This window comes from Genypterus blacodes, unplaced genomic scaffold (assembly GCF_046128005.1).
Source record: "Genypterus blacodes isolate CSIRO-AG114 ecotype Tasmania unplaced genomic scaffold, CSIRO-AGI_Gbla_v1 ptg000037l_1, whole genome shotgun sequence".
NCBI lineage: Eukaryota > Metazoa > Chordata > Actinopteri > Ophidiiformes > Ophidiidae > Genypterus > Genypterus blacodes.
Window position 1 is genome coordinate 2,059,039 of NW_027466850.1, and position 11,976 is coordinate 2,071,014.

Here is an 11,976-nt window from a genome sequence, read left to right on the forward strand (position 1 = left end):
TGAAACATGTAGGTGACATATTGTTTTAATAACAATATTCCAATGACAATATTTGAGTCTAAGTAAACTTGGACTTGGATTTCTAAAAAATATTTCCACTAGAAATTAGAAACTAAAGAAAAAAGTGATCAACTAGATGACCAGACCTATTTCCATCTACAATCCAGCACTGAAGAATTAATGTTTGCGACACACATCAGTGATCTGTGAACCGTACCATTGAATGAAAAGACTACATGCTTAAAAATGATGCACTAAGTGGAGAACTATTCTAGTTTCCACATTTCATGGCACCAGATGTGTAACATTTGCCATTTAATTGTACATTTATAAATGGATCTGCACATAAAACGCAAATCACCTTCACAGAGTCCAGAGTGGCAGGTGTTTGAGGCTTGGAGGAGATGATAGGTGTAATAAACAGTAGGGCGAGTATACACACACTTGTGTAGACACAAACACACACACACACTCCAACAGACACCCACACACACAGGGCCAGGTGATTGTGAACGATGGCGGGAAAAGGGAGCCCACACGTGTCCCTCAGGCTCAGCGGTGCCTGTGATCTGGCCTCCGGGTTGAAAGGCTCTCTGAGGGGAGGAGGGGGGAGGGGGGAGGCTGGGGTGCACTCTATTGACTGGAGGATGTGTGAGTAGGATCCCAACCTCCTTTCCCACACTCTCTTTCCCATTTATTACATATAAGGGGCGAGTGAAAGAGGAGGAGGAGTGGCTCTGGGGCTGAGGTGTCAGACAATAGAAGTGTGCCTTCCCGGAGGCCACAGGATAACTGTTTAATTGACAGTTACATTGGGAATGTCTCCCCCTCTCATTTTTCCCCGGTGCCTTGTTCTCTCTGGAGATGAGAGAATGAAAGCGGAGCCAAGAATGTGATGCAAAGTGTCTGTTTTGCTCCCCATCACGCAAAGCCAATTATTGACTTCTTTTCATTGCATTGGCATTGAGAGCTTGAATCCCAAATAAACAGCAGCCACACCCACTGTGTGAGATACAGTTTGTGCTTTTGATTCTTCATCTTTCAGGTAAATCCAGTTATTTCCCCTGCCACACTTGTCAGTTGTGTGTGAATCCAGCATGTGCCTTATCTTTATGTCTTTACTGGCCCTTATCGCACCGTCTGCTGTCTCACCCACTCACACATCTGCAGCAGCCTGCTCACATCAGACAGCGGGAAGGTTCTCAGGTAATAAAAGTGTAACGACCTGCTTGTGTTGGGTCTGCACCTTCAGATAGCTGCAGCAGCGCTCCCTCCGCTGAGGCCATGAGGCCAGTTAACCATGAGATAATTGATGCCTCTCTCCTATTGTTGTGTCGGCCTCGCCCACTGGCCTCAGAGTGTGGGAAAGCTAATCCTGCCTGGGACTCATGGCTTTGTAATGCTAATGTCCAGCTATAAATACAGGAGAGGGAACCTCAGTCAGATCACAACTCACTCTGCTCTCTCAGAGAAACCCTACTCCTCACCAGAATGGCTCCAACCAGCTCAAGAGACTCTCCTTACTCAATGCTCTCCACCAAGGACAGACATAAAGTAAGTTCTGACATCATCCACTCATGCCACATTTCTTATTCCTGAACTGTTTCGTCTGCGTTTCCATGAAGTGAATGTATCTCTGACCAAATTCTTCTTTTTCTTCTGCAGTTGAGAAAACCAGTTGTGGAGAAAATGCGCAGAGATCGCATCAACACCTGCATCGAGCAGCTCAAGGCCCTGCTGGAGAAAGAGTTCCAGAAGCAGGATCCCAATGCCAAGCTAGAGAAGGCTGACGTTTTGGAGATGACTGTGTCGTTCCTGAAGCAGCAGCTGCAGCCTCAGCACGCCGCTGCCCGCAAGGCGCACGGCGAAGGCTACTCTCAGTGCTGGAAGGAGACGCTGCATTTCCTGTCAGCTAATTCTTTGAAGGAGGTGACGCTGCCTCACCTGCAGTACATCCACGCTGCTCACAGAGCCGGCAGGGATGTCTGCACCTCATCGCCACCCTCCCCTCAGCTCCAGGTCCCAGTCAAGCAGCTTCCCAGCATCACCAAAGCTGTGTGGCGGCCCTGGTAGAAGATCCAGAGACTCTTTCTCACTCACACTGGATGGCTGTTGAACCATCTTACACGCTGTAGGAGATTGATTTCCATGTATTTTACTGAAGGGACGTTTTAATTTTCAAATGAACTTTCTGATGCTCTTAAAGAAGAATGGAAGAGTAGAATTCTTCAAATTGGAGAATGTGTTCCATTCAGTTTGTGCTCTGTTGATGCACCATTTTAGTTGTAAATCCTCTTATTTCCAGAGAGGATTGTTTGTAAAGATGCTGTCTTCACATAGGTGGTTGCCGAGTCAACTGAAACTTTGCCTTAAACCTCATTGACATTCTATATGTGTGTTAAAATGATGTTTTGGTGTACTTAATGCCTTTTATAAAGGCTTTGTTGGGACTCCTAAAGTGTTCCAAAGGACTTATTGTTATGTCATGACATGAAAAGTTGACACTGTGTGTTTGTTACAATTACTTGGTAAAGTGATTGAATGTGAAAAAACGAAAACACTTTTCTTGTAGAAAAGTAAAGCCTTGATAATGAGCTCATGTTATCTCATATGAGAATTGACTCGCTCAAAATAAACCTTTTATACATCATCATACTCTTCTATCTGTTTGTTTCTCCTGATTGTGCACACAAGCTATTCTCACTTTTATTCATTTCTAGATTAAATCACCTGACTATGTCTAAACTGTCAATTTGAATAATTGGCAGTGTAGAGAGGTCAGACCTGCTATGAAGAGGAGTCTTATCTCACAGCAACAGTACACACACATCTGTATTGATTGTGATTTGCTCTCATTAATCACTGAATGACTGAGAGGTGTTTTGTGTAAACCACCAACAAGCCATCTGACCTCACGGGTGCAGAGGTGCTCTCACTTTCCCACAACCTTTACCAATACAGGTCCCAACCACACAATAGATAACATCAGTGGCAATTCATTTGTGTGTGTGTGTGTGTGTGTGTGTGTGTGTGTGTGTGTGTGTGTGTGTGTGTGTGTGTGTGAGTGTGTGCGCGCGCGTGCGTGTGTGTGTGTGTGTGTGTGTGTGTGTGTCTCCTGGGAGAAAGGAGGAATGTGGATTGCATTTGTTATCAGGTTTGGGATCAATACAATTGATTGTATTTAGCGGATTTCATTTAACATTCAAACATTAGAATTAAGTGGGCCATAGACAGATTGCTATGACTGAATACTTGCTGAGACAGGTTCAAAACCTATGCCCTCTTTATAATGTTATAAACATGCAAATTCAACTCTCAGTCAGTTTATGAGGTGTGTATTTGGATCACTTTGTGTGTGTTTACTCCAGGGCCAGTGTGTCTCACCCATCTGCTCTCACCTGGGAGAGCAGACCAGGCCTGCTTTACACCTGCCTGCCTCAGACGCAGGGCAGGGACTTCCCACGGTTTCATGCAGGTCTGGTTACAGGCCAGACAGGCACTCTGCTCATAAACACATCAACACTGAGCGCTTCAAAGGCACACTCACCTCGTCATCAATGTTGTGTATACTACACCAATAAACTGTATTACTGCAGGCTTCTCCTGTTGGTCTCTTTTCCCTGACTGGCAATTTGGCTCTCCTTTATTGGGAGTAGTTATCCAGTCAAGTACAACTCTTGCCATTAACATTGTGTTTAAGTCAAACTAAATAAGTATCAGCAGTAAAATGTACTCAAGTATCTGAAGTATAAGTAGTAACTATGAAGAATGTTCCCTATATCATCTTAAATGAAGAATCTAAATGTATATCACTTTACTTCTTACTTACATTATTTAGAAGAATTCACAAAAGAATTCACAAAATTTGAGAAACTAGACTTGAAAATATAATATTATAAAATCAGACGGGAATTTTTTTTTTTTTGTTTATTTTTTTTTTAGGATTTTCCAATTTTGGGGGAGTTGTTTGCATTAAGGTCAGTTGGCAGATTGCAGTCTTGTCTAAGATGAACTGCATCATTGACTTTTACTTGATATACATAAAGTTTGTCTTTTGTAAAACTTTAGTGATTACAAAAAGACAAGTGATTTTCACCAGATAGGAGAATAAAAAGTACAATATTTCCCTTTACTTTGAAAGTATCTTAAAATGGTTCATGTACTTAGTTACTTGTCCACCTCCTGCTGTGGCTGTCAGGTTTTCCCTCCAGATTCAGGCAAAGGGAGGGGAGGCATCTGGGTGAGGAGGTTTCTCACCACTGTGGCTAGAGGATAATTTAACACGGCACACTTCCTTTGTCCTGGGATGAAGGGAGAGAAAGGCTCAGGAGTGTGGGAAAGCTGTGGAGAGGCAGACTCCACACAGGGGAGACGCGCCCTGCAGCCCGGCAGCGGCTCAGCTTACCAGCTGTTTGATGAAACCAGAGTTGACAGAGCTGACGACTCAACAGCAGCCCGGGGGCTTAGTGCACAAATCACACGGCAGGCACTCTGGGGCAATAGTGGCACACAGGCACTAACACACACTCACGGGCGCCCCCCCACACACACACGTGTGACAGCATGCTTCCTCAATCCGACTTACCAGGGCCACGAGGATGATTGCTCCAAATATGTCAATACACATATATGCATGGCTCCATGGACTTATGCAGGCCACCTCCCTCACACTGATCCTCTGTGTGTCCTACGTGAAAAACCCTCAGCAGGTAAACTCCTACACAAACATTGGATATCAAATTCAGCTCAGTCAATGGGTGTAAATGCTGAATAGAAGTGTTAATAGAGAAGCATTTAAACCCTGAGCTCGGTCATTTGTTTGTATGAAACAAAGGGTTCAGTGTGATTGCTGTGTACATGTGTGTTCAAACACACTCGAGTGATACTGATGTTAAAGAAGAAGCAGATCAATACAGATGTAGTAAAAACTAATCAGTCATCTAAATTCGAAAAGAAGTGGTCAGTGAAATATTCATGTTTGACCTTAGAGATATTCTCTCTCTTTTGATGTTATTTTCATTTCCTTCATACAAGGAATATTTGGCAAAATTGTAGAGAACTATAAAATATAGAGGGAACTATTCATTCAACACTTGAAATTGAAAAAAGCAGAATCACTCAAAATGTAAAATTTATAACAATATCAGTTTATTCAAACATCAGTTGGCACAAATGATTTAGGCTCAACTGAGTAGATCCTGATGAACAAATATCACAGTATTCCTTTACAAAAGGTCACAATCAGAATCACTCCACATGGAAGATTGAATATATCAGAGAATTCCTCTCCACTACATTATGCACAGCATTATAAAGTCATATCAACTCCACAGGAGTCACAGATCTGATTTACAAAGAGCAGAAACATTTCACAAGAAGCGCTAACAGTAAACACACAACAGGTGCTTACTGGAGAAAGTAAATCATTCAAACATTTTTAACAGTGCTTCCTGTCCAACACAGTAAAACAGGAAATTATTGAATATAGAAATATTCTATACAGCGTGTAAGATGGTTAAACAGCCATCCAGTGTGAGTGAGAAAGAGTCTCTGGACCTTCTACCAAGGTCTCCACACAGCTTTGGTGATGCTGGGAAGCTGCTTGACTGGGACCTGGAGCTGAGGGGAGGATGGTGATGAGGTGCAGACGTCCCTGCCGGCTCTGTGGGCAGCGTGGATGTACTGCAGGTGAGGCAGCGTCACCTCCTTCAGAGAATTGGCTGACAGGAAATGCAGCGTCTCCTTCCAGCACTGAGAGTAGCCTTCGCCGTGTGCTTTGCTGGCAGCGGCGTGCTGAGGCTGCAGCTGCTGCTTCAGGAACGACACAGTCATCTCCAAGACGTCAGCCTTCTCTAGCTTGGCATTGGGATCCTGCTTCTGGAACTCTTTCTCCAGCAGGGCCTTGAGCTGCTCGATGCAGGTGTTGATGCGATCTCTGCGCATTTTCTCCACAACTGGTTTTCTCAACTGCAGAAGAAGAAGAAGAATTTGGTCAGAGATACATTCACTTCATGGAAACACAGACGAAACAGTTCAGGAATAAGAAATGTGGCATGAGTGGATGATGTCAGAACTTACTTTATGTCTGTCCTTGGTGGAGAGCATTGAGTAAGGAGAGTCTCTTGAGCTGGTTGGAGCCATTCTGGTGAGGAGTAGGGTTTCTCTGAGAGAGCAGAGTGAGTTGTGATCTGACTGAGGTTCCCTCTCCTGTATTTATAGCTGGACATTAGCATTACAAAGCCATGAGTCCCAGGCAGGATTAGCTTTCCCACACTCTGAGGCCAGTGGGCGAGGCCGACACAACAATAGGAGAGAGGCATCAATTATCTCATGGTTAACTGGCCTCATGGCCTCAGCGGAGGGAGCGCTGCTGCAGCTATCTGAAGGTGCAGACCCAACACAAGCAGGTCGTTACACTTTTATTACCTGAGAACCTTCCCTCTGTCTGATGTGAGCAGGCTGCTGCAGATGTGTGAGCGGGTGAGACAGCAGACGGTGCGATAAGGGCCAGTAAAGACATAAAGATAAGGCACATGCTGGATTCACACACTGAACTCTGTGCCACTGCAGATGGATTTAGCTCAAACATCTTCAATTAGTACATAAAGAAAATATTGGTTTATTTTAAATGAAGATAAAACTCATTACCAGAGTTTCTTTTTTTTTTGATCAAATAAATGTCCAGTACTATTCTCCAAAGGTCCTCACAATGACCTCACATTCATCCATTCATACCCTGATGGCAGAGGCACATCTGGAGGCACATCTGGAGCAGTCAAAGGTTCAGTCTACACTTTAAATCTTTCTGCATTAGTATCCCAGTTTCTCTTTTACTACTATGTTCAAAACACAAACTTCTCTAAAGCAGTATTTGTGCTCAAATATCAGAATATCCTGTCTGCACTCCTCCTCCTGTGTGTTTGAAATGTGTCAGCATTTGAAACAGAATGATGCCGTGCTTATACACACATTTACATTTAGAGTTTCTTTTTTGAATTGCCAGTGTCAGTGTGTCTTCATAAAGCGATGTGTCAAGTCCATTATTCCATCTCTCTCCCGGGAGAAGGCACACTTCCACACCTCCACACTTCCACACGTCCACTACCCCCTCAACCATAAACTCTCTGCCCCCCCAGAGCCCCATGTGGACCAACCTGTCCTGTCTCCCCCCATTTGTTTCTCTGGCTGAATGAACTGGAATGGATTTCTGTCTCATTCACAAATTTACCACCAATTTTACAATTTTCCAAACTTAGCTCAGAGAATCACATAAGCATGATGAGGGTGTTTATGCATGTGGCCATATGTAAGTATAATTCAAGTATAAGAAGGCAGTTCAATTCTCAACTTTGTGCATGTGTAACTATTTTCTTATCTTTCCAACGTGTCTGGAGTTGTTGTTTTGGATCATGACGCGTATGAATCAACAGCCTGAGACTCTCCTGCTCAGTATTTCACAGTCTCTCTTGACTTTGTCCCGCTGGGTGACGCGTGTTGGCTCAATCGTCTTTGATGTCGGTGTGGACGTGTGCTTGAGACACTTCATGCTTCCCCTCTTCACACCTGCTGGATCAAACGACGCATACCTCCCCTTTCTCACAGTAAGACACACTGCATGAAACACTCTGCACTCAATCTGCACACAATCCGCACGAGTCTTACAGCGCAACAGAGACGCCAACATCTCTAGAAATGACGTTTGTAAAAGCAAACACACACGGAAACTGATTGACGTCTCATGAGATTCTGATTGTTGGTTATTAAAGTTTACGCTGAGAGGCTGAACAGATCCACAGACTCACTTTGTGCCTGGGTGGCGCCCTTTTTGCAGTGTGCACTCAGCGTGGTGCACGTTGGCACGCTTCTGTCTCCGCAGACGGAGGAAGAGGAGGAGATGAAGGAGACGCTCTTTGGTGTCCCGAGCTTTATGACAGGGCCGCCTCGCTTAAGGACTGTGGGAAAGTCTCAGGTGTTACATGTCCATGCACAGGGCGCGACACGCTGCGCCCCCCGGCTCCTATAAATAGGCTCCAGGTCCTGCGCGCACAGGCAGACACAGAGACACACACTCACACAGAGACTCTTCTCTCATCTGAGCTTTAAGAACTGAAACACTGGAAGGCGATTTGTCTGCTTCTTATCTCGTGATGGCTGCTATCACTCAGAACAGGCCGGAAGACAAAACTACATGTGCGGATAACAACAAGGTGAGAAAAGACATTCATGATGTTCATCCATTCATTTGACAATAACACACACTTCTGATTATATGTTGCTTAACGTTAATCTGTATTTCTCTTGACTCAGATGCGGAAACTCATGGTGGAGAAAGTGAGACGGGACCGCATCAACCACAGCATCGAGCAGCTGAGGGCGCTCCTCCACCGGGTGGAGCCCAGCGGCGGGCAGCCCGCGTCCAGGCTGGAGAAAGCGGACATCCTGGAGCTAGCGCTGAGCTTGCTGCAGCAGAGGAGGCAGAGCGCCCAGGGGTGCGCCGCAGCGCCAAGCTACTCGCAAGGCTTCTCCCAGTGTCTGCAGGAGACCCTGCGGCACCTGTCGCTCCACGCCCCCCTGCGGCCCGCCGAGAGAGAGGAAATCAAGCGCTTCTACGTGCTCCAGAGAACCGCCCTGCACAGGCACATGTCAGGGGGGCAGAGCCGACGGACAGTGTCGAGGAAGCGGTCAACGTCCAGGTCATCGTCGCGGTCCCAAGGGTCACTCTGGAGGCCGTGGTAGCTCGGACATACACACTGTTACCACAGTGATATAGAGTTATATATTTGTATCCTGGACTGTTAGTTGGCTCTGAGCAGCCATGTTATGCTTGATAAGGTTTGTTTGTTTCTGTGCAAATCTACGAGCGTCCAATATCGTGCAATATTTGCACAAATTCTTGTCTACAATGTAGGCAAAAGATACTACAACCGTTGAGGCCGGCAGTCATAATGTCTGTGTGTTATTTTGCCTTTTGTAAAGACGTTGTAACAGAAGCCTTCATACCTGCATCTTTTCCACATGGATATATTTATTCTACACACATTATTAAACATTCCTAATGATTATGCGTGTGCTCACAATCTTTGTTTATTTGAATGAGTTACTTCACCATCGTGGTGTTGCTGAATGAAGCCCATATTTCAGCACCACGGACAGCGCACTTTTGCTCTTACTGAAAATACTGTATTATCTTTGACAAATAATGACAACTTCGTTCAATGTTCGATCGCTAAGTACACTTCGGATTTGGTGAACACGTCATGTGCATGGACCTACTGTTTATTAACAGATAAATAATTAAAGAATATATGTTTCTAACTGAGTAAATGTATTAAACCTTAAATGTATGTGCGTACACTTTCGTGTGTTGCAGGAACATTTGAATGTAGTTGCAGAATAAAGATTAAAACATAAAAAGATTGAATATTTCTAAATTTCCAAGGCAACTTCAAGTGAAACTGCAAGATGAACACAAGTTTAGGTTAAAAAAAAAACTATGATTAAACTTGTGAAACTTAATTTCTGCTAGAATTATTATTCTACTGCAAAGAATTTGAGCTTAACTGCCACTCAAACACAAAGAAAAACATTCAGACGTGTTTGTGACCTTCAGTCTTCTTTCTTTCAGGCACCTGTTAAGCATTAAAAATCTTTTCCGGTATTTCTGGTAACTTTTTTCAGGTTTTTCAGCCATTTCCTATTAGAATACATTCAAACTTCCTTTAGGCCCTTCATACTTTCAGGGCCTTCTAATTTCTTCATACTGTCATACTTCAGTGTCTGCTTTTCACTCAGTAATACGTTGGTCATGACAACATAATGGGACACATGCTGCCCCCTTGGCCTGCAGACGGCGCAGTCTACATGAAAACCTATGATTGTTAAATGTGAATTGTGAATAAACTGGTTCAAACATTGAAATTATGGAAGTTCCTATTGCAGAGCCCTGCCATTAGTGGAGAAGGAATCCCTCTTGAAATTGCTTCTCCCGAGGTTTCTTCGTTTTTCCTTTATACATTACGGTTTTCCCTGGAGTTTTTGGCAAGGTAAAGCCTTTTGGGACATTGTATGTGGTACTTGGCTATAGAAATAAAGTTGACTTGACTTGACAAGATCAATAAACAAAACTGGAGAAAATGTATAGTTAAAATGAAAGAAAAAAGTGATGCAATTGATAACACAAATTACTGATTCAATGTTTGTTTATTCAAACAGACTCACTGAGCCTGATAAAGCAATGAAGCTCCAACTGAAGCAGATGCAGGTGATGATACATCACAACAATAGCTTGGACATTTCTCCAAGACACACTGTACTCAAAGAGAGCAGGGGAACAACTGTCTTTACAAAAGACAACACTTATATTTCAATGGACATAACTCATTGTTTGACAGGTGTCAAAGTGAGCATCATTTACACTTTATAAGAAAAGCAAAGGAGAACAATGTGACCTTAAAACAGATCAGATGGAGCTCATCACATAGTGATGATATCAGGTTCATAGATATTTCAGTCTATAAGTGTCAACAAAAAGACACAGTGACATGAGAATATCTAATAACACCAGGTTAAGACAACATTTCAGGAATGTGTAAAGAATACATGTTGATCTGACAACAGATCAGTGTTCAGAGATTGAGACGATAGAATCAAGTCCATTATTGTGACAGTACAAAGGTATTTGTACAATGTTTGATCAGTTTGATCAAAACGATTACTAACACTTAAGAAGTGACATATGTGACCTTAAAACAGGTCAGATGAAGATAATCACAAAGTGATGAGAGCAGATTAATAGACAGTTATGTCAATAAGGTTTCATCAAAGAAAACATGAACACATGTATAACAATTTATAACTACCAAGTTAAGAACACCTTTCAGAAAAAGGACTGAAAATACATGATCTTATAACAGATCAATGTTGACTAATCACATAGATTAAGAGTATGAGGTCATGGTCAATATGACACAATGTCCAAAAAAGGACAATGTAAGTTTAGGATCAATTTGATCACTAACAGTTCAACAGATTTCTGATCATACAAAGAACAAGTTCTTAACTTTCATGGAATTCCCTTCCAATTTGACCAATATGGTCATTTCAGTTTGTCTGGTAGAAGCTCCAGTCTGTAAGTGTCTACCACGGCCTCCAGGGAGCGCTGCTGACTGGACTCTTCTCTTTAGTGAAGCTGGTCTGGACTGTGGAGCTCAGCCGAGAGGAATCAGCCTCTCTCAGGTTCTTATCAGGGGAAGACTGCAGCTTCAGCAGTCTTCTCTGGGACTGTGTCTTCACCTCCTCCTTGGACAGGAAGTGTGCCACCTCTTGGACACCCCTGGAGCAGCCCTGATTGACAGCTGCAGTGTCCACATGTTGCTGCTGTTTCATTTGTGTGAGGACGTAAATTGTCATCTCCAGGATGTCTGCTTTCTCCAGCTTGGAGTCAGGCTGCTGTTTGAGGAACTCTGGACCCAGGAGAGACTTGAGCTGCTCAATGCTGCTGTTGATTCGCTCTCTACGTAACTTCTCCACAAGAGGCTTTCTGATCTGCAGAAAGAGAAGTAAAGTCATGAATAAACTTATTCAGGGTTCTGAAGCTTAGACACTACAAAAACAAATTATAAAGAATTGACATTAAGTTTTCTTGAGACTTCAATTTACCTTGTGGGTCAGAGTTTGATGTTCCTGAGAATTGGTCATTGCTGCAGTGATTGTAGGTGCCATGGCTGGATCTCTGTACTGTCGAGGTCTCTGTAGTGAGAATCTGATCTCTGCTGGCTGCTTCCCTCCTACTTATAGTCCCACATCTCCATATGAATGTGTGGGTCTTGGTTTGGTTGGACTTTCTCACAGTCTCAGCCAATCAGAGAGCTTGGTGATACAATGAGGGCTGCAGCATGCTGAATGCTCTTATTGCCTGGGGACAATGGTTAGATCTCAGGGGAACAAGTGGAGGACTGGGGGGGTGATGGACAGAGA

At 43.6% G+C, this 11,976-nt stretch overlaps 3 protein-coding genes across 3 annotated transcripts; 1 reads left to right on the plus strand and 2 right to left on the minus strand.

The window, feature by feature from the left end:
- Window positions 1–1,468: 1,468 nt before the first annotated feature.
- On the plus strand, window positions 1,469–2,073 carry LOC142996187 (transcription factor HES-5-like). Its single transcript, XM_076147088.1, has 2 exons — window positions 1,469–1,554; window positions 1,666–2,073. Exons 1-2 carry the CDS (start codon window positions 1,492–1,494, stop codon window positions 2,071–2,073), a joined length of 471 nt encoding a protein of 156 aa, XP_076003203.1. The 5' UTR covers window positions 1,469–1,491.
- A 3,486-nt stretch (window positions 2,074–5,559) lies between these two features.
- Window positions 5,560–6,164, minus strand: LOC142996188 (transcription factor HES-5-like). Its single transcript, XM_076147089.1, has 2 exons — window positions 6,079–6,164; window positions 5,560–5,967 (listed from the first exon to the last, which is right to left on the minus strand). The coding sequence occupies exons 1-2, from the start codon at window positions 6,139–6,141 to the stop codon at window positions 5,560–5,562; spliced, it is 471 nt and encodes a 156-aa protein (XP_076003204.1). The 5' UTR covers window positions 6,142–6,164.
- Window positions 6,165–11,136: 4,972 nt separating this feature from the next.
- LOC142996366 (transcription factor HES-2-like) lies at window positions 11,137–11,772 on the minus strand. The gene is made up of 2 exons (XM_076147343.1): window positions 11,659–11,772; window positions 11,137–11,544 (listed from the first exon to the last, which is right to left on the minus strand). The coding sequence occupies exons 1-2, from the start codon at window positions 11,719–11,721 to the stop codon at window positions 11,137–11,139; spliced, it is 471 nt and encodes a 156-aa protein (XP_076003458.1). The 5' UTR covers window positions 11,722–11,772.
- Between the last annotated feature and the right edge of the window lie 204 nt (window positions 11,773–11,976).

Coding starts and splice junctions, on each gene's coding strand:
- LOC142996187 (XM_076147088.1), top strand. CDS start 1,492: ATGGCTCCAACCAGCTCAAGAGACTCTCCTTACTCAATGCTCTCCACC. Junction 1,555..1,665: donor CCACCAAGGACAGACATAAA/GTAAGTTCTGAC, acceptor TTTCTTCTGCAG/TTGAGAAAACCAGTTGTGGA.
- LOC142996188 (XM_076147089.1), bottom strand. CDS start 6,141: ATGGCTCCAACCAGCTCAAGAGACTCTCCTTACTCAATGCTCTCCACC. Junction 5,968..6,078: donor CCACCAAGGACAGACATAAA/GTAAGTTCTGAC, acceptor CTTCTTCTGCAG/TTGAGAAAACCAGTTGTGGA.
- LOC142996366 (XM_076147343.1), bottom strand. CDS start 11,721: ATGGCACCTACAATCACTGCAGCAATGACCAATTCTCAGGAACATCAA. Junction 11,545..11,658: donor ATCAAACTCTGACCCACAAG/GTAAATTGAAGT, acceptor CTCTTTCTGCAG/ATCAGAAAGCCTCTTGTGGA.